This window comes from Pezoporus wallicus, unplaced genomic scaffold (genome assembly GCF_028554395.1).
Source record: "Pezoporus wallicus isolate ANWC-B61680 ecotype Strahan unplaced genomic scaffold, APGP_CSIRO_Pwel_v1 contig_5261, whole genome shotgun sequence".
NCBI classification, from domain to species: domain Eukaryota; kingdom Metazoa; phylum Chordata; class Aves; order Psittaciformes; family Psittacidae; genus Pezoporus; species Pezoporus wallicus.
In genome coordinates this window covers 4,920,852-4,948,493 of record NW_026642423.1, presented here as the reverse complement: position 1 = coordinate 4,948,493, position 27,642 = coordinate 4,920,852, and the positions used below count along the sequence as shown (strand labels likewise).

The following is a 27,642-nucleotide window of genomic DNA, read 5'->3' as shown; positions in this document are numbered from 1 at the left end:
ACATGATTCCTGAAAGACATTCTTTCTCTAGGTTCTTATATGCCTTTAAATATAACCAGAACTTGTTTTAGTAAAATAGCTAAGACAAAAGCACAGAGATAAAGACTTACAATCTTTGTATTTATCAAGTTAAAAACAAAGAAAAAAAAATTATCACACTGTAAGGAGGAAAAAAACATTTAAAATATCACATGACAGGGAAAAATCAGCCTACAGATCTTTTCATCTTGTAGGTTGTCTATAAACTTATGAGATGCTGACAGGAACTCCAGACAATTTTGCATAGTCACTGCAATGCTAGTTATGCTAAATGGGAAAAGACAGGCCATATTTCCATCACAATCTAATTACATACTTTTTCAAGGAAATGCAATATTAAGATAATGTGCATCCTTTATTAAATATAGAGGAGTGTTATTTTGGTCACTCAAAGGAGATTTCGCTGACAACTGTCATGAAACTCAAAGCAAAAGACAATCTGGATCACACAGCTACCTTGCAGGAAATTACACTGCAAACTCTTCAGGACTTAAAATCAACCTTTTAGACAGCATGTTTATACAGAGCACCCTTACTAATCTGAACTGTAATCTGATGGTCCCTGTACTTCAAGCTATTATATGGGCTTTGGTGAAGCTACAAAATAAAGAAAAAAAAAGAAAAGAAAAGAAAAGTCCCCCCCACCCCCAAAAAAGCAAGCCAAAAAAAAACAAAAACAAAAAAACCCAAACCAAAACCAACCCCATAATTAAAAAAAAAACAACCCAACACATCAGTGAAGACAGTGTTACAATTTTCATCATAAACTTATTAATGAAGAATATACAGGGACATTAATAAAGACTGGAATTATTACTTGCATATTAATCAACTTACTGAATAAAAAACCCTCCGGACTAGGAAGGATGAGAATCAAAACACTGACACCTAAGTTGGATAACTATATATAGAAATAGATATATAGAATCTTAAATAAAGCAAATGGCTAAATTTTTCTCCAGGGGATTATTCAGAGAGGAACCTATCTTTGATGTTCTAATTCACTAAGAGAATTTCTATCTCTAATAACATACAAGCAGTCTGTAAATATCAGCCTTTACATTATGCTTATTGAAATCTTTTCCTATTTATCTTTTCTTTCCTAGGTTTGCCATTAGTTATAAAAAGAAAAAAAAGCAAGCAGTGCAGCAATTTTCTTAGCACCTCCTCTGACAATCACTTCAGAATAATTAGGGATGAGTCTTAAATTTGCTGGATGGGATGAACATTAGTGACTAGGGACTAACATCCCTGCCCATGGCAGGGAGAGGTTGGAACCAGATGACCTTTAAGGTCCCTTCCAATGAAGGCGATTCTATGGTTCTATGATTATAGCAGTTCGACTGTGGAAATAAACAGAAAAAAAAGATTCATGAGGCTATTTAGGATGCAGTTAACCAGAAGTAGGTCAGGATTAATTTTCCAAAATTTTTGAGTACAGAGCAATTAAAAGAACATTTTAACATATACCTCTTCTGAAAACTGAGCTGCACATGCTCTACAACATCTCAGATGCTTAGCATGCCAACAGAAAACCTGACAATAAAAATCAAAATTATTCTGTTTATAAAAATATATTACTAAGTTTTACTCTTTGTTTTCCCTCTTGTGCTAAAGAAATAACTGCCTTTAGTGATTTACAGACTCGGGGAGTATGATAAGGATGGAAGCTACACATACTGGTTTTTAATCTTACCCCATAATTTAGGCAGTGAGGTCAGCTGACTTTTAAGCCTGAAAGCATCTGGAACGGACTCAAAACTGTAACATGAGCAAATAAGGTCTAAATCAAACTGCAAAAGTCACTGTTCAAGTATAAAGAAATGACTCAGCAAAGCTGAATCTCAGCTATTAAAAAAAAATACAGAGTTCATATGCACTGCTAATACCTTGCTAGTCATTCAATAAGTATATCCATATCCAGTCAAAGTAAACGCATGTCTGCCTGTGTTTTCTTTCTCCAACTCTTGGCAATGGTGCGTATCCAAAGAAAAGGGTAAGAACAAGCAGGCATAAAAAAAATATTTTCCTGGTAGAATTTTCCAGTCACCTCAGACATCCTAAATTATAAGATACATCTTTTAAATGAAGAGATATGTAAAAGTCTTTATCTAAAGTGAAGACTGTACTCAAACACGTGGAAGGAGTCTCATGATATCTCACTAGGGACTTCACCAACCCTCCCTGATAAGGCAGGACACAAGCAATCCAGCAAATTTCTTGTCCAAGACTCCTCGGACACAGATTTTGGACTGGTCAGCTAGCAAAGATACTCTTGGTATCACAACTCACAAACAAGGAAAGACTGTCCAGATTTAGCAAACACAAACTTTGCTCCAGCAGCTGTGAGACGGTGAAACTAAAGATCCTGAGGGCAGTGAGGAGGGATGCAATAAACTAAACCACTGTGGAGTTCAGAAGCAGAAATTCCAGCTTGCTTAGAGCTTTAGTAGGTAAAATCCCTTGGAAGCTGCGTTTTGAGGCACAGGAACTGAGGAGAGATAGCCAATCTAAAAGGACAATCTTTTCAATTCAGTACAATCCCAACATGCTAGAAAATACGCCAGTATGTGAGGAGGCCAACTTGGGTAAACTCTGAACTGCTGACTAGAACACAAAAGAAAGCGTACAGGACATGGAAGCAGGATCAAACGACCAAGAAGGAACGCAGAAGTACCACCTAGGCATTCAAGGATAAAACTTGGAAATCCAAAACTCAACTGCAATTACAACTGGCAATGGATGTAAAAGGCAACAAAGCTTTCAAAGTGGACAGAGACCACAGAAGAGAGACAAAGGAAAGCCTGTCTCCACTGGTAAACAGGTGATCTAGTGATAAAGGAAATGCTGAGGTACTCCATGCTTTTCAAAGGCAAAATCTACTCCCCATATTCACAGGTCACTGTGCCTGGTAGCACTGTCTGGGGAAATGAGAAATTACCCACAATACAGGAAGATCAAATTAGGACACACTGGATAAAAGGCAGTCTCTTTTGTTTTGCCTTACTCCTGCCTTGTCTCCCTCCTGTTTCATTTCTCTCCAGGATCATAAGGTCCATAATATGCAATTTAGATATAATCTCAAATTAAGAGGGAGAGGATAAAGGCATTTTACTTAATTCTTCTGAGCTATACAGTTAAACCTTTATTTCTTCTCACATACATGTGTGTCTACCCTCTCACTTGTCCCAAAACTCATCTCAGGAGTACTGAAAAAGGGATATCTAAACATTCGCTGTAGCCATAAAGCACTGGGAAGACATTACACAGCTTCAGGTGCACAGGAGCAAGAGTAAATGGAAGTGAGAAGAAAAAGTATCAGTACTGGTATCACTGGAGCAGCTGCCTGACTATGGATAAAAAGGAAAGGTAATAGGTCTGTTACTGAGCTATACTGCAAGAACTGACATTTCACGTTATTACTCATAGAAAAAGAAAGCCTATAATAGGACAAGGCGGACGGGGGTGTGGTTTGGTTCTATTTTCTTTTTTTTTTATGTTGGTACTATAGCATTCACAGGAAGAAATTAATATCCCCCATGTCAGCTGATATAGTTGAACACAAAGAAGAACTGTTTAAGTAATTACACACACACACAAAACCACACTAAGAATTTAGATCAGCATTCTTGGCATACAAACAATATGAAGCAGAGCTCACAGAAACCTCTAGCTTCCAGTAGAGGCATGTAGCTTAATTATGACTTATATTGTACGCACTCAGTAATTTACTGGTGTGTTTTATAGAACAGATTTCTACTAATGTTTTCCCAAAAATAACAGCAGTAAAAGCAGTCTGAATTAAAACCTTCCTGATTATTACAGTATTGCATTTATAAAGCAGCCTTAACCCAGAAACGGCTCTAACACTTCAGAACTCTTACCAAATGAAAGGTATCTTTCTTACTATGTGTCACTAATACAAAGGCGGGTCTGACTGAGTAGTACAGTAGCTTCAAACTTCCCATTGCAAGATCTATTTTTAATTTATCCAAGTAACCATGGACACTGAAAACTTACATGCTCCATAATTGTCTCAGGCTTACTTTCCCTTGAATGCTTACAGGCAAATGTTTATCATGTTCAGTTGTATCTGTCTGTGGATAGCACGCTATGCCGTAGCTTTTTTTAAATTTCTCTCAAAAAATCTACTGAAAGTTGACCATTCACACTGCCAACATGGTAAACCACAAAATACATAATATCCTACAACACTCGAAACTGAGCTTAGCATAGAAAACCAGAATGTTGCAAAAATTCCTTGGGTTGCAGGAAAGATCAAGACTGTGACTAATATCTTGCATCTCTGCAAGGGAACTTACTAAGTGAAAACAGGTCACTAACTATAGGTAATAGATCTTACCATGTGTTAACAGAAAATAAGCAAACCCCAAGGATTTCAACTGCCCATATCATTTTGAACTCAGAGAAAAGTTTCAATTGTGGTAATCAATTTAATCTGTTTATACAAAGATTACAGTCCAGCCAAGAACCTTAGAATTCTAAAGTCCAGGGCTGCAATGTCCAACCACACACGCCAGTAGCAAATGAAAACGTAAAATGTTTCATTATTTTTCTAGAGTGAACAGCTTTTGTGCCTCATGAACTAATGTCTATTTTGATAATTTCATATGGCTGACTTTGTCCACTGAGAATGCTGTTATAGCATACTCTACAACATATGTAATAAGTACGGCTATCAAAGTAGATTCCAAGGCAGACAAATGAAACCAAGGGAAGGCTACTTCTGAGGGAACTCAAAAAAAGCATTGGAGAAGGTAACACAACTTCTGTTGAGTACTACGGAACTTACAGTGCAGAACAGAATTTCTTTTAGATCTTTTCCCTTATGTGTATAAATAAGAACAGGCTCCCAACTTAAAAAGACTAATAATTAGAGTAATATATTTAATGAGGATAACCCCTGTGTTTATAGAACAGTTTTAAAAATTATTTTAGTTACAAGAGAAATAAATTACAACACTGGAATAAACACACTTTTTTGATCCTTATCATGAAAATGGTTATCTGGGGATGAAGAGATGACAATGTTCTGAATGCTCTACCTCGGTTATCCTCAAGTACCATACCTATATTAAAATTTACACACACAGTGCAATCAAGTGATATGTGACAAAACAGGTAAGAGTAATCACTCTCCAGGCTAGCATTTTTAAGATCAGTTGTCTCTTTAAAGACTATGGGCTAGACCATAACACTGGCCCTGGTTATACAGTAAATTAAACAAAGTATGCTTGCAAACTTCTGAAGAAAAACTGCATTAAAATTCATTACAGTTTGCACCACAAACATTTAACAGCATGCAGAACAAGACAAAAACCCCATCATAAAATTACCCATCACACAGCGAAAGTTAAATCATTTCAACTTGATACACTACAATGAAGTTTCACTCTTTTTGTAAAGCATGTGATACTGACAATGGTTAAAATATATCTTGAGAAACACTAAACAAAAAATATTAGCTTGAACAGCTGTCCTTACCACTGAAAAGTGTTAATTCGTACTCTGTTCTTAAAAATTAGTATTCCACCTGACATCACTCCAATCATTATTTCATTGTTACTCTGATCCTTTAAAAGAAAAGAGAAAATTACTTGAAGAACAATATAAATGTTTGAAACCTCATATACATTCATACTCATCTCTCTCTCTAAATACGTAATTACCATAGTACAACAGATCACAGTTAACATGGAAGGAAATATGTTTTAATAAGACAAGAAAGAACTATTCATTACTATTTAGGACAAGGCCAAATGCTTGCTCCGAGTTCTTCATACACTACCACAGAATTTTAATTTCTTAAGTTAGATCTTCTGTCTCCCACCAACTTTGAATAAATACATAATATAGAGTATCCTAACAGTTCATTACAAACAAAAGTACTAAGAGACTGGCTTGAGATTTGCTACACTAAAAGCAACCAGCAACTTAAATTCCTACCTGAAATGAAATTGCAATCTCAGAACAGAGAGAGGAGAGATTCTAAAACAAACAATATTATAAGCATATTTAAATAGTACATTTTTCCTGAAATATCTTTGTACTCTAATCAAACACCTGCTATAGATTTCTTTGTATGTGCACGATATTAGTAGGATATAGACAGAAGTGTGATTATAACTATAATAAAAAAATCACCTTTAAATAACTGCAATCCATGTAACAGATCTACAGTGCTAGATAAGTAACACAGCATGTGAAAACTGGAAAGTTCACAGCAACACAGCATGATGTGGGGTCCTGGACAGGCCTACTGACACTTTTATGGAGCATGGAAGAATGGACAAGAGGAATGAAGGCACCCATGGAGTGGGAGGATAATCAAGGAAAGGGAAGGCAGGAAAGAAGTCCAGGTAGTTCACCGACAGAAACAGATCCTATTTGAAATAATTAATTTCAAATTCTATTACCTGTTTCTTTAACCTTATGGAGTAGGACAAGAATATTTAAAAAAAAAAAAAAAAAGGTGTCTTAGCTACTAAAAATCAAATATATTTAGAAGCTCTGCAGAAATAGCACTGTACTGACAGGTTAAGCTTGTTTGAGTCAAGACCTTGAGCGCCTTGCTTTACCAGATATAACTGATATTATATGAAATTATAGCACCTCACTTTATATTAACAGTTCATATTACATAAAACCAATGATTTATAATTTGGTTCTAATAGGAACCAGATTAAATATTTTTCAAAGCTGACAGAACTGTAAATACCAAAAGCACATTCAACAAGTACATATTCCTTATTCACCTGTAGCCAACTGAACTGGCATTCAGGTCAAAAAGGCTCAACGATAACAACATGTATATTACTAAGCCCAGATTTAAGCAAAGAAATACCTTCACTAGAGGGAAGCAGCAGCTACCAAAATAAGTAAATCACAGTTAGTTACCTAATAAGATATTATTTTCCTTTTTTTTCTCTTGTAAGCAGCAGCCAGGAAAACTTACTAAAAATAAGCATTTATTTTCCCATAAATCTCAGAGGAATCCATTTTTACATTTCAATACTAGTTCATCTAAACTTACCCTAGCATAGTGCAATTCAACTCCATAAAGTTCTAAGGTACGTGCTGTATTGAGATAACTGAACTCTGCTTCTGCAGGAGACAATCCTCTGAAAGACAGAAGCTAAATCAGAAACATTATAACACATCCCCCACATCAGGCACCCGAGTGAGCTCAAAATCTGCATGTATTTTATGACTTTTATCCCAACCCTGATATTTGAATTTCCTTTCTCGATATATATAGACTGTAACCCAAAAATTTTAACAGAAAAAAAAAACAAAAAACGTTCTGCTCAGGTTAAAAGCCTTTTTAACAGAAAAAAAAACCCAACTTTGCGTAGACAAAGTGTTGACTATAGTCCACAACACAGCTCGTTGTGCTGTGCTGTGCACACGTTTTGATTCTAATGCACTGTACCATTTAAATACCTGTGGAGCTCTAGAATCTGGAAATCGCTTTTGCGGTCCTGTATTTTGTATTGGTATCAACAGTTCCTACCCAAAATTCACCCTTAAAGTTCAATTTACCAGCAAGTCACTTTAAATTTCTTTATCCCACTAAACAGAATTTGCTAAGCCATTGACTTAAAGGTAATATAATATTCAGTAGTTTCTAAAACCAAAATTATGCCTCAGTTAAGTGAATGTTTTTGTAAACATAGCTTACCTTTTGTTAAACTTAACTATAACAAAAGGCACTTAAGTTCTGAAATACCAAGCAACTATCACTGAAAAAGTACCACAATGTTACACACTAAAAAATAAATAAATAAATAAATAAATATATTTTCCATTACTTCACTGCCTTTTCCTCTTTAGTAAAAGGTCACAAACTTGCATGCAGGAAAGAGCAGATATTGAAGAAAAGGACTTTGTTACTTCTAAAGTAACTCTTGCTTACTGGTGAGAGCACCATGAAAACTGAGCCTTTATGCACAAGGCATTCTCAAACACTGTGGAAAAATAAACAAAACCAAACAAAACCTCAAAGAAATTATATCCTACTAATGCAATATCCTGTGTCATACACATACTGGTTTTAGTACCTTTAACATGTTGATTTTTTCATTTATTTTCCCTGTCATTCTGTCATAGATATTCTATCTGTGCAGAGTATTAATGGTACCATTATACAGACTATCTATAAGAAAACTCCACATTAAACATACTCTTAAGAAGAAAATATACCAAGCAAGAAAAAAAACCCAGAAACCTTTAAGACAAAACACTCATTTTCTTTTTGTAACAGAACAGCACCAGCAGTCAGGATTTGACAAAGTCAGTCAATAACTTCTGCTGTTAATCCTTACATGTGCTGCTGATGTAATTTTGCTATTTCTTTTTCAAAGTCTTGAGGCTGGCTAGGGATGAAAGAATAGTCTGAGAGGTAGCCTGGAAAGTTTTCTGAATGGTTGTAGTCTCCCAGCTCAGCTAAAATATTAAAAAGAGAGATTATTGTTTATCACTGATGTACTTGGCACGGTGCAATGCCCCCAAAATTCACAAGAGTCTGCTCACGCATACTTTATGATCTACAGCAAACAAAAATAGAGAAGACATTTGTACTCCTTTCTTCCCCTTTGAATATACACTCACATTCTCATGATATTTAAAGAGAGCTTTGAGTAGTTACTTATGAAGGAAGTTTATAAAGTGTTTAATTTTTAATACACAAATTCATAAATGCTGTCATAATGGCTAGCACTAAATATATATCTGAAGGTATTTTTTCTTTTTTTTTTCACCTTTGTTTGCTTTCATGTAATTACATAATATATATATTGTTAACATCACAATTGCTATATCGTCATTAGGACCTGCAAAACCCACCAACTCATTTTGTACCAAGATATATTTAGAAGCATTTGTAAACTATTTTTTGCACATTCAATAATATGTATGGAAAAAAGTACACATACATACACCCACATTGAAACTACTTTACTTGAAAACTTTACTTGAAACTACTAAAAAGTGCGTATACATAATTTCTTACACTTTCTTCAAATTTTAAGCCGAACTAAAAATCACATTTGTTGTCAGAAAAACACATACAAACAACATTTGCTAAAAATACAGGTTTTGAGGCTTTCTACCTACAATGAAAGAAATTCAGCTTTAAGTATCTGCAATCTATGTAACAGATCTACAGTGACAGATAAGTAACACAACATGTGAAAACTGGAAAGTTCACAGCAACACAGCATGATGTGGGGTTCTAGGCAGGACTACGGACACTTTCACGGAGCATGGAAGAACTGACAAGAGGAATAAAGGCACTCAGAGTGGGAGTAAAGGAAAAGCAGGAATAGTTCATCAATAGAAACAGATCCTATTTTAAATAGTTTTAAAACTGGAAAATTGGGCTGGGTTTCATAACAGAGTGCCTGCCTTGCTAAAATCTACTAGAGAGATTATGGGACTGAGATACACATTTTCCATTTACCTATATATAAAATCCTATATTATATATATCCTATATATATTTACCTATATATCTACCTATATAGAGAATCCTGAGAGCTAAACACAGTTTAGTAACAGGCAGCACAGAAAATCATTAGACAGAGGTCTGCACATTTTAAAATTTAAGAGCAGCAGAGTCTCTCATATAAAAGTAACTACAATAAACTGCACATACCCACCACTTCTACAATATTATAAAACCAAATATATTGCATTGTTCAAAGCTAAAAATGTTATAAACTTTTCACTGCTCCACTACAGAATCATAGAACCATATAACCAGGTAGGCTGGTATGGCCTTTAAGATCATCAAGTCCAATCGCTCCCCCATAACCACCAAGTCCATCACTAAACCATGTCACTAAAGGCCATGACAGCACTTGCAGTACGTATCTATTTCCCAGTAGCTGGAGTATGGGAGCTTTGTTTAAGAGAAATTGCTCTACTTATTGATCTGGAAAAAGGTGACCACCTATCAAAACTGCACATAAAACATTACATTAACATTACTATACGTTTTTTCCCTGAAAAGATTAACATGGATGCTACTTCTCTGCTACGTACAAAGTCTACATCATACTAAATGTACATATAAGTATCTTTAATAGCAGAAAAACACATGAATAAAGATAGATATATCAGCATTGCTTGTAAAACTGAATTTCTGACAACCACAAATTACAGGAACTAAGTGCTGAACAGTCTCTTAGTTGGTTGTTATGTGTTGTGTTTTCTTTTTACCCACTGAACAATTTAAGTTTATAAAGGAAAATGAAAAGGGAGGAAGAAGACTAAATCTTGGTCTTCAACACAGATCTACTCACTGAATGGCTAAAAATTGACCAAACGGGTATTGGACTTCTGGGCCATGTATGTCCAGAATTTTCTTTTCACACTTATTTGGAGATTCACTGTATGGTATGTTAAAAATGTTTATGAGTCTAAAAAAGCACTTTAGCATCATTCTCAAGAACTCCCCTCCTCCTTCAGAAAACACAGAAATACAAGAGGGCTATTTTGGGACTTTTTAACAGCATGGGTTTAAAGAAAGCAAGCAGAGTGCTACCAATATTTTTTCCATTTCTAATTCAGCAAAACATGCTGGGAGATAAAAAACAACCAACCATATTACCTTAATCATGAGAAAGTAGCATCATGTCCACAAACATCACAATATAATGCCATACAAACTACAGTCTTTAGAAACCAATTAATACTACTTTTTATGTATTTTAGTATTAACATGAATACTAATGATACTTACACTGAACAGCATAGGAAGCGAGAAGAGCAGCAGTATTGTAAGGACACGGCAATCTGTTTTGTTTTTAAATTAACAAAAAAATTAAAATTACCTATTTTGTACGGAATTCAATTATTTGAGAAAGCCTCACCTTTCAGTCTATGAATAAACTAGATAGATAATTATTATACATATTCCTCATTGCATAAACAATAATTTATTTTAATTTTTTTTTTTTAAGGTAAAATCCCTCACCATTAGCTTTCAATTTTTTTCAAGTTCCATTTAACATTTAACACAACAAAAATGTCTTACCTTCCAGTAAGAATGTCCTGTTTAATTTGCAAAAAATACTGGTACCTTATGTAAAGAAATAAACAAAAACCACAGTAAGTAAAATTACAATTACTTAATCATTTTTCATCAATTAAATGCATTTTGCTTTCAGTTAGTGCAAAACTAAAACTTCACATTTTGCATGCTATTTCTTAAACTCCTATGTGAAAGAAATTAAACTTGATTAGTAAAATAATAATATAGCTTTGTAAATTAAACTATTTACAGGCTATGAAGTTACATTATATTTCACTAAATGGCTGCAAATGCCACATTCTACCTGATATATTTTCAAGTATTTAGGCTGAACTTAAACATAAAAAATAAAAAGCAAAGAAAAAGAAGTGCCTTCATGATGAATGGCAATATGACATTCAAAAGCTGAAGTCTGCATCTGTGTATGGGGGTACTTTGATAAAAAGGATTTGTACTCCAGGCAGATAAAATTAATTTAATCTCATTAACTGTATGATACTACCCTGGTTCCATTTAAATTAAAGTAATTACTCTTTGTATTCTGGAGCTACATTCTTAAACAAGTTGGATTCTATTATGTGAAATGACTTCCAACTGACTTCCCTAAACTTCTTAATTTTTCTTTAATTATGATGTGAGAAAGGCTTGTTTTAGAAATTTATAAAGTCTTCCCATGTCTACTTGTTCAAATCAGCAAAAGGAATTGATGAACACTTTAAAACAAGAACTATTAATCACCAAACAGCAGCAGCAGAAACACTATGACTTAAAAACCCCCAACAAACCTTAAACCGCAAAGATTTCCCTCTAAATTACTTCCTTTGTTTCTCCAACAAAACCCAGATATTTTGTTCACGTCTCAGAATGAATCTCTTTTTCGTTCAATCTTGTTCCTTCATATTTCACTCAAAGGTTTTAGACCATTTGAAAGAAGTATAAATGTTCACATCAAGTGGCAAATTACACCGGCCATAAACCTCCACCGACAAAGATTTAAGTGGGGTAACAGACAAGACTTACTGAGATGGCAGGATGTTAGCACAAACTTGAACTTTCAACAAACCCCCTTATAATAGAGCATAAAAGCAGCTGGAGAATTTAGGCCCCAATGCCTTTTTATTTAAAAGTAAAAGTTGCACTGAATGGAAAATTTAATAATTCCTGCTTTCTTACGAATTTGTGCTGTTTGGGACCTCCTGCCTCATCATCGTTATTATCGTCATCACCTGGTTTCCTTCTTGTAGTTCTGATTCAAAATCAGGGTCAGCCATACCCACTCCTTGTAAACACTCATCAAAATTACGTATAAAAAACAGTTCAAGTTTGATGGAAACCAAACATTAAATATTTCCCAATACTGACTTGCACTAAGACATTAAAACCAAAATATATCACTTTATTACACATAACATGACTTGTCATAGCTTTATAGTCTTCAGAAAGTGGATTAATTCCTACTTCAAAGACTTCCACAAATGTTTACAAACACACACACAAAAATACAATCATTTACAAGCTAAATATAGAGGAAAGGTAAACACTCCATGTTTGCAAGAAAATGAGGGAAGACGCTTGCAGACTGACAAGCAAAGATGTTAGCCCATGTGCTCAACTCATACAAAACCATCTAGAGGTTCTTTAACTAATCAGAATGGCAAGAAGCTTAGTTGAAGCTTAACTTCAAGAAGTTAAAATGAGAGATCAGCCAGGCTTTAGAGACCTCAAAATATTTTCTTATTTTCCACCTAAAAATGCATATTGAAACCAAAAGAGAGACAGATAAAGGAAAATTTCTTTAACTGTTTAAAAAGCAATAAATGACGCGTCAGGGGAAGTTCAGGTTGGATATATAAGGAGGTTCTTTACTGGGAGGGTGGTGAGGCACTGGAACAGGTTGACCAAAGAAGTGGTAAATGCTCCATCCCTGGCAGTGTTTAAGGCCAGGTGGGACAGAGCCTTGGGCAACATGGTCTAGTGTCAGGCATCCCTACCCATGGCAGGGGGATAGGAACTAGATGTTCTTAAGGTCTGTTCCAACCCTAACCTTCTATGATTCTATATATTAAAAGGATATGCCTCACATGCTTAGCTTCAGCATCTCTTCACAAAAACACTGAACAAGTAAAATTTTTCCTATTTTTCCTGTTAACATTTATGGCTGCAAAATTAGGTCAGAAAGCATTCTGTATGTGTAGCTGCACCTCCATTTTACTTTCCTTTTTTTTGGTGTATGCTTTATTAGAACTATTCCATGGTATTTAAAGGACCTCATGATTAAGGAGCACCAAGCAGAGTCCATTTTCTGTTTTCAGCTCGTTAGCTAATTGCCCCAGTTTGAACATGGAAGCCTCACATACTATTGAGTAATATGTGAAAGAAATCTATAGAATAGCAATTTAGCAATGTAGCTCTGAAACAGCCTGCACAACAAACTCAGCTAAAACAATGAAGGTGGCACTGCATTACAGTGTTTTTATCTTCCTTATACAGATATATCTAGAAAAGGGTACGACAATTATTGCTAGCTGGAGTCAATGTTAATAATCAAGTTCTTCTGCCATGAGCGGAACTAATGAAGCTTCATTTCCTTCCAAGAAACGTTCCTCAAGCTAAACTCCAACACACGGTGAGCTCCTGCTGACCTTTCCTGAGCTGGGGCCTTTATAATCTCCCTCCCTCACATGAATTCACAGAGATCTAGTGAGACAAGAGCTTGCAATGAACCTTTCCCTCACATCTATTTATACTGTCTCATATGTCAATTCATTCCTTTGTTTTCATGAAATTTATAAAAAATTAGCATCTCTGAAAGGTTTCAGCTTAAGCTGGAATTCCCTGAAGTTTGTGCTTTGTTTCTTTTCTTTTCTTAAGGGGGAAATATCTATTACACTAATATACCTATTTGTGATATGGCATTCTAACTTCACTCAAAAAAAAAACCCATAGATAACTCCTCTCTCTTTATAACAATTCCAAATACAAACAAGTTTTCTCATGGGCAATTATGCGTATTAGCAAAAAAAGCAGAGCTGACCTAGATACAGCAACCATAGATTATTTCTCATCTAAAAGGATGCTTTATTTATAACTTTGCATTTGCAAAATACCATTTAAAATAAACAGTTCTCTCTCTTCTCTAGTGTTTACTTCATATTGGTCAACTTTTACTGTTTCCTCCATCTCCTTAGAAATACTACATACCGCCCATCAATTCAAGTAACACTACTATTCTGATACATTATTTTGATGTTCTAAATTGCCTATTTTTTCTAAAGCAAGTATTTCAACAAAACAAAGCCTGATCTAGGATCTCTGTGATTCATTTTAGTAAATTCTGTCTGCATGTATGTGTGTAAAATTTTGTCCAAAATATGACAAATTGAAAGAAATTATAAACAAACGTGGACTCAAATTTTCACAGTTTTGGTACTTACATTTCTAAAGCTATCCTTAATAATTTAAATACTGTTTTTTGAACAGTGGTGACCTGTTTTCAGAATGGCTGACATCCAAAAATTCCAATCTGCCAAATCACGCCACTTATGTAGAAGACGAGAACTAATTAAGAATTCAGAAAATTTGAGGCAGCTCTTCAGGGACTAATTGCAACTCACAAGCTTCCTATCTTGATTCACAATGAGAATCTTCGTCAACATACTTCAACACAGTGGTATCAAAATAAGCTTACATGCTTCAAGCTAGAACTACATGCAAACAGAGATTAATTTTATTAGTGTAAAGCAGAAAACTGGGGAGGGGGAGGCAAGAAAGAAAAGCAGAAAGCTCAGGATTTTTTTTAGTCACAGAGGAGAACACAAGGAAGGATAAAATTAAATTTGTACTCATTGGTGAATAGTGGGATTAAGTTTTTCCTCTCTTCTCTATTTTCCCTTTTCTGTTTCTACTTAGTAGTATTTTCTTCACGTGGTTACTTCACTTTGCATATAAATTTGTAAATTTATTCACAGAAGCTTTTTGTTATATTGATTTGATGCAACTGCATAGTTCATATCTGTAATTATTAGGCAAAAATTAGAAGCTTGCAAATATGACACAAAAATGATTTAAAACAAAATTTCTATGTTATACCTTAAAAAATTACTGATAATTTTCCCCTTAAATATAAACCTTCTAGGAAAATGTTTTACTGTTAAATTAACTAGACCTACCTTGTATATTCTTCTTGGAGCTTGTTTGGGTCACTTACAAAAAACTTAACTCTGAAGTTCAAACTGTGAGGAGATCCTCCTGCAATCAAGCAAAGTTATTTCTAATTAATCAGGGTACCCTGGAAAACCAGCATAACAATGGTATATGAATTGACCAAATACATACATGTACTCACTTTTTAATTGTTTCCTGATAGGTTTGTTTGGATCCAGCCACCTCTGGAAAGAGACAAATTACAACATCAACTTTAGAGAAACAAAAGAAGTACACATTATAGCCTTAAATATCAATAAACTAATGCTTTTCTATTACTTTTTACTCGGTGTTTTACCAAAACGTCTTACTGACATACAAAGTCTTATTACTGATCCTTGAAAGACACCAACATTATCATCAACAGCTGCTATTGTTCTTCCTTCCCTGATATTAACCTCTGTTGTCCAGGAATCTGTCTCTTGTAGGTCTAATTCAACTATGACTTGGTTCTCCAATTATCACATGAGCCTGTGAGAGGTTAGAACACAATCATGGTGTCATTAACAATCTTCACTACTCTTTAAAATTATTATCTAAGGTGAACAAACTGTAGCAGGGAAGAACTAGAGGCAGGCTAACTTACCCAACTCAAGTTAATTTGCTTAAACTAGTTCCAGTACTTTTGACTCTGCATTTTGCACGTCTGAAATATATAGGAAGTGAATTAGCTAAGTTGCTAATTGGGATCTTGGAAACCAGAGGCTCAGCATTCAGCCTACTGGATGAAAGGACTACACAGCAATTTTACGAAACAGTACCCAATCTTGACCATCTTTATGGGAGAACACTGCTGTAGGGAAGTACAGACAAATCCTCAGAAAAATCAATGCTGCAAATTTCATCTAGAAGTATGATTCTCTGGAAAGCCCTACATGTTGTTTAAACTACTCCCCACCATCAACCCAGCAGACTCTGCATATACCAACATAGCTCAGTTAACGCATAGAATCAGCTAGGCTGGAAAAGACCTTTAGGATCATCAAGTCCAACCATTAACCCAGCACTGCCATGTCCACCACAAAACCATGTCTCTGCGGACCTCACCTACACATCTTTTAACTATGTCCAGGGATGGTGACACCACCACTCCCTGGGCAGCCTGTTCCAATACTTGACAACTGTTTTGGTGAAGAAATTTGTCCTAATATCCAATCTAAACCTCCCCTGGAACAACTCAGAAGCGTCTCTGCTATAAATACTGTTCAATTCCTCATCCCTGCAATGCAAGCTCACAGGCCTCTGGAAACAGTTATACGGCCACAGTTCCTATGAAGTGACAGAGACCTAATCCTGTATGGCATGTAACTACCTCACCTTTATCACAGGGCTTTTTTTTGATTTTTTTTTCATGTGAGGGGGAGGAGGAAGCAAACACACAGAGATACCTGAGCTATCTGACAGACACTATAGGTCTGAAGTTAATTATGAGACATTCTACACATTAGGAACAACAAGTAATGATGACTAGATCTAAATGCATTATCCTTGTAGAGAATGTCTTAAGAGAGACCGAAGAGGCCGTTTGATACATCTTAAAGAGTGTGATTATGTCAAAGAGAAAATCTCAAACAGGATCAATTAACTTGTAAGACTGCATGTAAAGGCTTAATAAAGGACCCTCCCACCAGCAATACACATGAATATTATATAAGAATCTTTCAAACCATAGTGAATGATACTTGAGTATCTTTAAGCAAGGGGTCATGACCCAATATATCTGATAAATGCACAGATACAACTGATAATCCTTGGATTTATATTTTTCTTTTTTGTGAGAAGTACTGTTGGAGATTACAGTTAATCCGTAAAACCTGAAACTGAAATGCCTAGCAGAAAAGCTTGTATTTACATTTCTTTCTGGTTGTAAAGATAGAATCATATGCCTGTCAAAGTCCCTCTGGATGGCGTCATTTCCATCCAGAATGTTGACCACACCACACAGCTTGGTGTTATTGGCTCCTACTCACTCAATCCCACTGCACCCCTATTCCAACTATATACCAGTACCTCCTTCTTGGCATTGCTCCAGGCACCCAGCGGCCAAGACCCTAGCCAAATATTCTACTCCTCCTGTACACAGCTTTGTTGCACTGACTTTTACTGTGATATTAATATTATACAAAAAAAAAAAAAAAAAAAAAAAAAGCTTGTGCAGTTTATGACATCCATGTTTAGGCACAATGACAGAGGTTTCACACTCAATTAGCAGAATCCTCTTTCCCCCATCACCTTTATCGGCTGACATATTGGCTGCATCTTGGCAATATTCTGCTGTGTTATTTCAGAATTAACTAGAATATTTGTCAATCTAATCTGGTTTCTTTGTCCAAATGAACTGAGTGTAAACAGATATTAATGAAAAAAAAAAGGAATTAGTCAAACCCATAAATACTTCATGACTAATATTCATACTAATATTCATAATATTTCTATTTCTCCGACACATTGTTTTCACGTCAACTAGATATGTGCTAAAATGCCAAAATATTTATTAGTTAAAGAATACTAAACCTTTAAAGCATGTTCTTATATCAAGAGCTCTGAAGTCATTCTTCTTTTGGACTAACTATTTCCCAGAGCCTTCTATTACAGTGTTGTGTTCAGCTGCTTCCAGATAGATAAACTAAAAAAAAAATCAGAGCTTAGACATCTAAGCTTTGAAAACTCAGATAAAAACACTACAAACTTCTCAATGTTGAGTGAAATAGAGTGATACTCTGTCCTGGGTTCAGCAGTAGCAGTCATGTTACATACTTCTTAAGCAAAGCTGAAAAATAATTCAGCCTTTTCTAGAGCATGCCTATGTCTTTTCAGCCTGGAAACAAAGTTTAGAATACAAAGATGAAATGAGGCCTGTCTGCCAATGTCTTAACAGATCTAGCCACAAAATTACAGCAGGAAACTTTGTAAAGTATCTACCACTATGCTATATGTCTCTGCTCATTTTAATAATGTTACCAGAATGTAGAAAGATAATATAATTATGAATAATTTGCTCTAGAGAAGAAAGAAATGGGCAAGTAGTTCACTATTTTGGCAGAAAAATCATGGCAGTATTATGATTTCTTGATTCCTATGCTACATTAAAAAAAGGCATTAAAAATAGGTAAAAGAAAAATCCCAACCTTTTAGTAAGATAAAAAAAAAAAACAACACTATTCCTTCTATTTAGAACAGTCTCTCTTGATGGTAAAACAACAGTAGATGAAATCTGCTCTTACTAAAGAAAGTTGAACTATTTTCTGAAATTCACCTTAGTTACTGAATGATTAACACAGTGTCACTTATCTCTACAGATCACATTCTGCACCATTTGTGAACAAAAATGACTTCTGACATACAAGTTGGGAGATAAATTTAGAACCCATCACTGACAAACACACATAATAGGAATTGATAAGGAACTGTATTACAAAGAATAATACTTAGTTAAATTGCACTTTATAACAAGTATTGATCATTTGACATCTACAAAAGAACTTCCTACTTCCTGCTTGGGAAGTATTCTTCAAGCAATCATGATCTCAGCCCTACAGCTATAACTATTGCAATGAACATTACAGCTAGATCTGTTAATTTCTACTGGTGATTTACAAAGTTTCAGTCCTACGAAATTTCCTTTCAATTGAAGCACATCAATTATCATAAATACTCAGTTTCAAAGGAGTCCCTTTTTCTGTTAAATTGATGAGATGACAGGCTTTGTCACAGTGGACTATATGCAACACTACTGAAAGAGCTACACGGTATCTGGGCTAGAAACAAAAACACCATACAGATCAATATAAACTCCCCATATAATTTAAAAAAAAAAAGTTACTATTTCTTATGCCAACAGAGAATGATTATGCAGTTTAGTAAACAGGTACAATAAAACAAGCAATATCCTTTTAATGCAACATTTCATAAGCACAGATCTCAACATTTTACTCCAAACGTGCAAATTTGTAACTATTCACATTTAGTTTTATCACAGCTACAAGGTGATACTGACCAACTCAAATAACACAGTTGGAAAAGATGGCACCCATGGCTTTAAACCCATGGACTCTATTTAATTCTCTTTACAATGACACAGAGCACAGAATGCAATTATGATTTATAAAAATGTATTTATAAAACAGTCAACTTACAGGGTTATCAGTAGATTCATCAGCCAACTGTAAACCAAAGTAATCTCTCTCTGTCAAATCAAGATGCTTGAAGACTACATCCAACAGAACTTGTCCCTGATCATGTTTCTGCAGAGAAAAAATACACGTATATTTTAATTAACAAATATATAATTGGACACAAAGACTTCAGGCAAGCAGAACACATAAACATTCTTTCAGATGTGCTCTAGCAGCCTATATATTAAATATCACAAAGCATACCCCAGGATATTTTTAAATGAGCTTCATCTCACTTTCTGAAGCATATGTAAGGAATTATTATTTTTCCTCTTTGCCATTTTCTGACAGTAAGAATTTCTCACTTCTCAGCTAGCTACATGATTATTCCTGAAAGCCATTCAGTAGCCAAATCTTCTGATATTTAAAAAGAGTACTGAAGAAAAAAAAAAAAAAGCCTCAGAAAATAAAAAGGCTAGAATGTGACAAAGAACTTCGCAGGCTTTTTTGGGTCACTGAATTTGAAAGTACAGGTTTGTACAAGTTAGTCTTACCTATTTCACCTAAAAATCTATTCCTGAATCTAAATGAACAAAATGTTTCCAAAGTTAAATGGTATAGACAGGTGAAGCAGCCAAATATCTAACTGAGAGATAGTCAAATTTGAGATCCTCAGGACAGTGAGAAGAGCGTGCAGCAAGCTCACTGCCCTGGACTTCAAAAGAGCAGACTTTGGCCTCTTCAGGAACCTGCTTCAGAAGGTTCCATGGGATATAGCCCTAGAGGGCAGGGGGACCCAAGACTGTTGGTTGATATTCAAGGATCCCCTGCTACAAGCTCAGGAGTGTTGCATCCCAACTAGAAGGAAGTGCAGCAGGAGGGCCAGGAGACCTCCTTGGATGGATAAGGAGCTCCTGAGGAAAATTCAAATGAAAAAAGAGGCTTATAATAAGTGGAAGCAAGGACAGGTAGCATGGGAAGAGTACAGGGATGTTGTCCGGGAAGCTAGGGACCAGGTTAGGAAAGCTAAGGCCCAGTTGGAATTAAACTTGGCTAGGGGTATTAAGACATTTTTAAGGTTTTTAAACAAAAAAAAAACCTGCTGTTCTGCTCCCAAACAGAGCAGAACTTCACTTCTCAAAGAGATTATACAAGTTTACTTTCATAGCTGTTAAAACAGAAGTATGTAACTAAAAGGTCAAAGGAAGGTTGCAAGAATTTCATTGGTATCCATATATGAGAAAAATCTAGAAATCACTTTAGTTGTTTGTTAACATCTAAGAGCATCCTAACAAAACTCATCTTCCTGTTTAGCTGAAATTACACTGAGGTTGAGTAAACTATGAAAGCTAAAAAGGCTAAAAACTCCAAGAAGCTTGATAATTCATTTCACAATGGAATAGAAAATAGATATAAGAAATTATGCTTGAAATTATTCCAGCAGGACAATAATAAGCAGAGCTCTGCACGTTTTAAGTGGAAATTACATAAGGCATATATTTCAGGGCCTCTATAAATTTGGCTAAGTTAAAAGTGATCTAAGAAGTGCTATATTTACTATAAAAAAAACATAGAGAGAAAATTTCTCGATGATTAATGAAATGAGCAGCCTGCAGGAGCACCATAGTTAAAAAGTTCACTACTGAAAGATTTATTTTCTAGTAACTAAAAACAAGGTAAAAAAACCCAAACAGATGTTAACATAGTAAATACACAACAGTATAAATGCATAAGGCAATTTTAATATACAATCCAAAAATACTCACTTTCATTTTTACTAAATGACAGATTTCTGATATATTTTGAAATAAACCCGTAATTAGTACAAATTTCCCAGCAAATAAAACTAATTTTAAAATAACACAGCAACACTAATTGCTTCTTGGCATTTTCCTCATTTAGATATAAATCAGAACTCAATGAACTTCTGATGGTAACTGTCAGAAAATGGGAGATATGTGGAACGCAAGCTTAGGCTTACATTTACTACAGCTGACATGTTACTTCTTCAAATAACATGCAGATATCAATTCTGTAGCTTTTTTCCAATCTAAACCTGAGAATTTATACTGTTGCTTAAGTATCTGAATAGATGCTTCCTAACGAACAATTTGGAACTTGTTGACCGGTTTGAATTTAGTAATTCAGAACGTCATTTCACGACTGCAAAGAAGGTATTTCTCCTGTAACAGAGCAGCAAATTAGGTAAGAGAAGACTAGTTTCAACATGAAGCATTTGTTTTGATCACAGTGTTTTACTCTCAGTGCAAAATAAAGATAAGCATCTCGTAAAACCAGACCTCAGTTTAACCCATCTCTGATATTTATATAATGATGTTACAGCTTGCCAGAGCAGAAGGTCACAATCCTACTTGTCATGAAAGGTCCAGAATACTTGTAATACTATCATAACTATTAAATAGCTGCTATAAATTATAGAAAGTATGATAACAAGTTTCTATTTTTGCCTTTATATATTTATATATACATAAAAGTAAAACCCATAAATGTGGATAAACATAAAAAGAAACTTGCATTATTCCTACAGATAAGTTAAACATTAATATTTCCTCTTAAAACAGGGAATAACAGGTAAATAGATGAAAAACAGGAACTATCTAACATTAAATTGCAGTAGTTAGATACAAAACATCAACTTTTTTTTGTATTATACCTTATTTACTGGATTGCTCTTATCTCAACCCATGGGACTTACATTCTTTTGATTCTCCTCCCCATCCCTCCAGGAGCATGGCATGGGGATGAAGGCAGAGAGTGAGAGAGTGGCTGCACGGTTCTGAGTTACTGGCTGGGCTTAAATTTAAACCACCACAGTTGGAATGTTAGAATGCTATGTGTACTTCTTATTAGTCATTGCTGGAGGCAAAATGTCTAACAAATTTTGGTCTTTCAAAACAAATTTGACATCAGCACTAGACATCAATATATCAACTGCACTTTTTGAAGTATCTATCATCTACTGGCTAACATCTGGTACACTGGATATATACACATTCATTTCTAATTGCAAAATGATTGTTAGCTGCTTACCCATGTTTGAAAATTTAGGAAAACATCTCTAGTTATATAGCTTTAATGCCTGCTTACCAACTACCACCATCTTCCCTATTTATCTTACAATATTTCAGTTTTGTTGCTGGCCTACAGAACTGGCCGCATCCACAGCAAACATTGGGAGCTACTGCTGCTGCGTGAGTCCAAACAAATCTGGACTTCTGATGACAGGGATGACAGGTCTCAAGCTTTTCTGAAGGAGGTCAAACAGCTCTGTTGCTCACAGGTCTGTGGGAGGCTTGCTTCTTCGCTAGTGGAAACACTGGAACCTCTCACAGCTCAACACAGTATTTGTGTTGCAGCTCAAGCAAGTACATCCCCAAAAAGCCAGCGCTGCACTACTGTCTCCTTTCATTCTACAGCTTACATTAGCTTTCCAGAAAGTTATCCTACTTTAAATAAAAGTGTACAAGCAGGCTTTTATTTGTTTTCCTCAAAAAAAAAAAAACAAAAAAAAAACACCCAACCCCAAAACACCTCAAAAAAAAAAAAACAAAACGCAACTAAGTAATAACGGAGATTGAATTATTGAATTTTTTCTCTTCTAAAATTAAAGGAGGGTTGGTGTAGAGGGTTTTTTACAGATTTAGTGATCTCCATATCATGTACTGGCTTTGGGGGAATACAGTTAAGTCAGCCTGCACAGAAAAGATACAATTTGAGGTATTGAAACAATTAATTAAAACCAATTAAAGCAATATGATCTTGAAGAAGCAGGTTTATGGTAATGCAAATCATCCTGATCACATTATTAACTCAAATCAGTCTCACTGATTCCAGCTCCACGTTCTACAGAATATGCTTTTCAGGGCTGAAGTAAGAGTATGCTTCATTTGCTAAGCAGAGCATTTTACAGAGAGGATTTCTACTCTTCAAACATATGCACAGGTAGTTCCAACTGATTCTTCTGCCTGCAGCCAAAATAACCTCTTCCTGCCTGCAGTCCACAGGGATTATTTGATTTGATTTGTTATTCCCTATGCTATGTAAGTCTTAGCACAAAGAGAATGCCTATTTTGCAGATCAATGGAAAGGGCTGGTTGAAATGCGAACTTAGAACATGTCACAAATTATCAAGAGACGTTGTCTGTGATCAGTACTTTGCAGCTGGAGAAGAAAGAGCATTTGAGTACATTTTTATTAATATGGCACTGCATACTCTGGATGATTAAGCTTTACAATCATTAGCATACGGAATACCTATATAGCAATCACCAGGAGAAAAAACCTTGCTAATTTATTTGGTGTTATCTTTGTTCTTCGTATTTTGAAAACAAATCCATAAATATTTATTGCCAAGTACTGTGTCAACCACAATAAAGTAAAACACAGCTATAAAACCTGAAAACCTATATACCATGTAGGTTAGCATACATCTGCTATAACTGAATACTTTATTATTCCCTATTTCTGTAAAAAAACAGATTAAGGCTAAGACACAAGATCAAAATCTTGAGCACCAAGGAACTTTTTATTCCCTAAACTCAGTTTTAATTGCCAAACTTGCAGGCTCATCTTTATAAGCAGTAAAGCGTGATCCATGTAACTAAAATATTTAGTACACTAGGGAGGTGGTGAGAACATATTATATAATTTTTTCTTGGGAGACAGAGAACAGACATTTGAGGATTTATAACTGGTGGTTCTACTCTACACAGGGGCTAGCATTTTCTAACATACAGCTTTTGAACAGCTAGATCAAAAAGAAGCATAACCTCCCATACCTATTGTACAACAATTATTTTTTATTTTAGCCAACTCTTACAAACAAATAAACCCCCGCAAGATAGATACTTTAATGGAAAACTCATGCACCTGAAAGCAAAGTACCCAGCATTTACAATTTCTCATGCACTTGTAATGCTTTGTCTCCAACTATATTCTCCACATACTACTTTTTGGCGGGCTGTACGGACTGGGAAACTGTTAGCAAGGATGAGAAGGTTAAGAGAAGTAGACTATTGCAGAGAAAAAGATAAAAGGGATTTAGGAGAAATTATCCCAGAAAGAAAATGAGGCTTCACGTTAACAAACGGTCTACTTTTAGCCATCCAGAAAGTAGATATGCCTTGAAAACTGAGATTTAGCTCTCTTCCTCTTGTTGCATTTTCACAGAACCACAGAATGGTTTGCGTTGGATGGGACCTTAAAGACCATATAGTTCCAGCCCCCCTGCTATAGGCAGAGACACCTTTCACTAAACCAAGTTGCTTAAAGCCCCGTCCAACCTGGCCTTGAACACTGCCACAGATAAGCAGCCACAGCTTCTTTGGGCAACCTGTTCCAGCATCTCACCACCCTCATAATGAAGAATTTTTCCCTAATATCTCATCTAAGTCTCCCATCTGTCATCTTTAAGCCATTCCGCCTTGTCCTGTCACTACATGCCCTTGTAAAAAGACCCTCTCTAGCTCTCTTGTAGGCCACCCTTTACCTACTGTAAGGCTGCTATAAGGTCTTCCTTGAGCCTCTTCTCTTTTTCTTCCCTTCTTTTTCTTCTAGTATGTACGTGTGCAAGCATGCCTGCCTCAACACAACTTCCCCTCCTGTTCTGTACTTAACACTATTTTGGAAGTCAAGCTGTAGCCATACGAACACAACTCTCTCACACAGTTCCATGGCCTTATTGGATACCTAACTACTGCTTCACTCCATTAAGTTCAATTTTCTCTTCAAAAACCTAAAATCACACCACCTGTAATTTCCATCATCACATCATTCAACCTTTCTCCATGTAAGTCGTCAATGCTGTATCTTATAAAGTAAAAGATGAGTTCTCCTGAACCAGGACACCCCACAGCTTCTTTCGTGCTGAGTCCTGGTTCTTCTCACACAAACACCACTTTAAATGCTTTAATGTTACCTTCTGAGGTCTTTGGCTGCTGTTCCTAGGGATTTTTCCTCAAGAATTTAAAAGAAATGGTTGCACAAAACTATGAACTTTTTAATTTTAAATCCTTATCAAGGATTATAGATTAGAAAATCTTATTAATAACCTGTTCTAAATTCCAGGCTCTTATGTGTAAGTTATTCAGTCTTCCCAGTAACAGTCCTCAGCATTCACCAACCAGCTTCCTGTTCTTTTTTCTGCCATCCTCAACACTGAGTTAGAAGATGGTAAGTTTAAATGAGGGAAATCATAGAACAAGAATATAATCTGAGAAAAGCAAAAAGCAAAGAGATACTTTAAGATGACAGTCATAACCAAATATAACCACATACACGATTGAACATAATTAGCTATACAGTCATGAGAAGAGTTACCACTACACCTTACTCATGCTCAAAATGCAAAAACTGGAATGGAGCAAAACAAAAGCTTGCTTCTCGTTCAACTCAGTGGCACAACTGCCCTCCATTTCCACTCTATGATTTCAGTCCATGAAGAGAATTGCTAGAAATAAATAACTCTTTGTATAATAAATTTTGAAATGAAACTGTGTTAGTATTATAGAGAATGTCAGAATGACTAAGTTCACAGTGATTTAGTATATATGTGTGCAAGCATGACTGTCTGAACACAACTTCCCCTCCTATTCTTTACTTAACAGTATTTTAAAAGTCAAACTCTAGCCATACAAATCCAGCAAAGGTCAACAAGCTCAGCGATACCAATCTGCAGTAAGCAAATTACTTACATTAACTCTGAAAGCTTGTACAGTGTTATCCAGGAGAAGAATGTTGCAGACCACCTCCGTATGCTGCCTGTCTCTTGCCAGCTCAGATGCTCGTACATTGTAGGTTCTGCCAGCAGGCAATCGGAAACGTGCGGTCATTACTGTCCACACAGGGTCTTTAGGCAAAACAAATAGAGAATTAAAGAAGATCAAAAAATGCAAATGCAAGAATGTCATACTACAAGGAAACATCAACACACAGCAGGTCCATTGTGAAAAACTCTATTACAGACAAAGGAAAAATGAGTACTAAATTCAGGGTATCCAATAACAAAACAGTGTCTTACAAATTTTGCCACAACCTTATTCCAAAATATTTAGTCCTTTATTTTCTGCTGTCAACCTCCTCCTTATTTTAAGGTTGTTTTGTGGTCTTGGAGTTTTGGTTTTTTTATGGGTCTGGGGTTTTTAGGGGTGGGTTGTTTTTTTATTTTTGTACTTCAAAAAGCACTGTAACTGACGGGTATCATGGCTACAAGGCATCAATTAAATAATTCACTTCAGTACAAAACAGACACCCCCCCCCCTCCCCACCTAATGCTTCCACCGAAACACTTTATAGGGAAAAAGTATGAATAAAACAGCAAATACACCAACATGTAGATGCATTATTCTGCAAAGCCTGTGCATTCACTGGGTAATCATTAGACATGAGAATACACAGCAGTAACAAAAACATCAGCATTGCTTTTTTCCCCCCTTTTTAAATTGTAAAATGCATATATAAAGATTTGTCAAAGTACTGAACGTTCCATCTACATAACTTTGATTGGATTTACATATCTAGTTTGCGAGCACAAGTGATTCTTACTCTCCAAATAAGGAGCCGTGACCAATACAAGTCTACATCCTCCTCTAAGTGCTGATAAACAGAATGTTAAGAATTGAAATGTGACATTTGCTTTACAAAACTCAGATTCTAATGATTACCATGCAACCCCCGTCCAGCAAAGTACTTACGTGAACACCTGATGCTACTGGCCCTATCCAACGATACTTGTTAGTTTCTTAAATACCTCACAGGATCAGGGCTTGTAATTCACTTAATTACACATTCAGCAAACTATTTCTACATCCTCTGACAAGGGTGTAAGCAAACAAGAGTTTCATCACTTAGGTAGAGAACATACTGAGATAGAAAATTTAAATACTTTAAGAAGTAGAAAAATAAAGCAGGTATTCTCAAAACTGAGCAAATTTAGCAGGGGGCAGCAAACATCCCAGCAGCGATTAGAGCATTTGCCTGGATCATACAAGGCACCTGTGATCCAATGCACACAAGTGAATAGGGATAACAAGTAAAAGATCAATCCCTTCCTAAATAGCTGATGGCTTAGATATGTAGGCCTTTGTGGGAAAGTGGAAGACCAAGATCCAAGCTGCCAGTATCAGGAAGGCCTGGGACTCTGCGGTGTAACCTTCTTCCCACTGCCCGCAGCCAACTTCCTAAGCAACTGCCCAAAAAATCCCTGAGGTA

The 27,642-nt window shown here is 35.6% G+C and overlaps 1 protein-coding gene across 4 annotated transcripts in view; it reads right to left on the bottom strand.

Moving 5' to 3' along the window:
• PTPN4 (protein tyrosine phosphatase non-receptor type 4) overlaps nt 1–27,642 on the bottom strand; it is a 107,769-nt gene that overhangs the window by 41,825 nt on the left and 38,302 nt on the right. For 2 of the 4 annotated variants that reach the window (XR_008975049.1, XM_057430352.1), the window contains 9 exons: nt 26,127–26,281; nt 19,435–19,542; nt 15,441–15,483; nt 15,265–15,343; nt 11,099–11,143; nt 10,805–10,857; nt 8,385–8,505; nt 7,094–7,181; nt 5,545–5,633 (listed from right to left, as the gene is read on the bottom strand). Coding sequence is in view for 3 of the 4 variants with exons in the window: in XM_057430352.1 (XP_057286335.1) it covers nt 5,545–5,633; nt 7,094–7,181; nt 8,385–8,505; nt 10,805–10,857; nt 11,099–11,143; nt 15,265–15,343; nt 15,441–15,483; nt 19,435–19,542; nt 26,127–26,264 (764 nt within the window). In the remaining variant the exon portion in view is untranslated. Of the gene's footprint in view, nt 1–5,544; nt 5,634–7,093; nt 7,182–8,384; nt 8,506–10,804; nt 10,858–11,098; nt 11,144–15,264; nt 15,344–15,440; nt 15,484–19,434; nt 19,543–26,126; nt 26,282–27,642 lie in introns of those variants that run through there. The other 2 variants (XM_057430350.1, XM_057430351.1) reach the window with 2 other exon arrangements.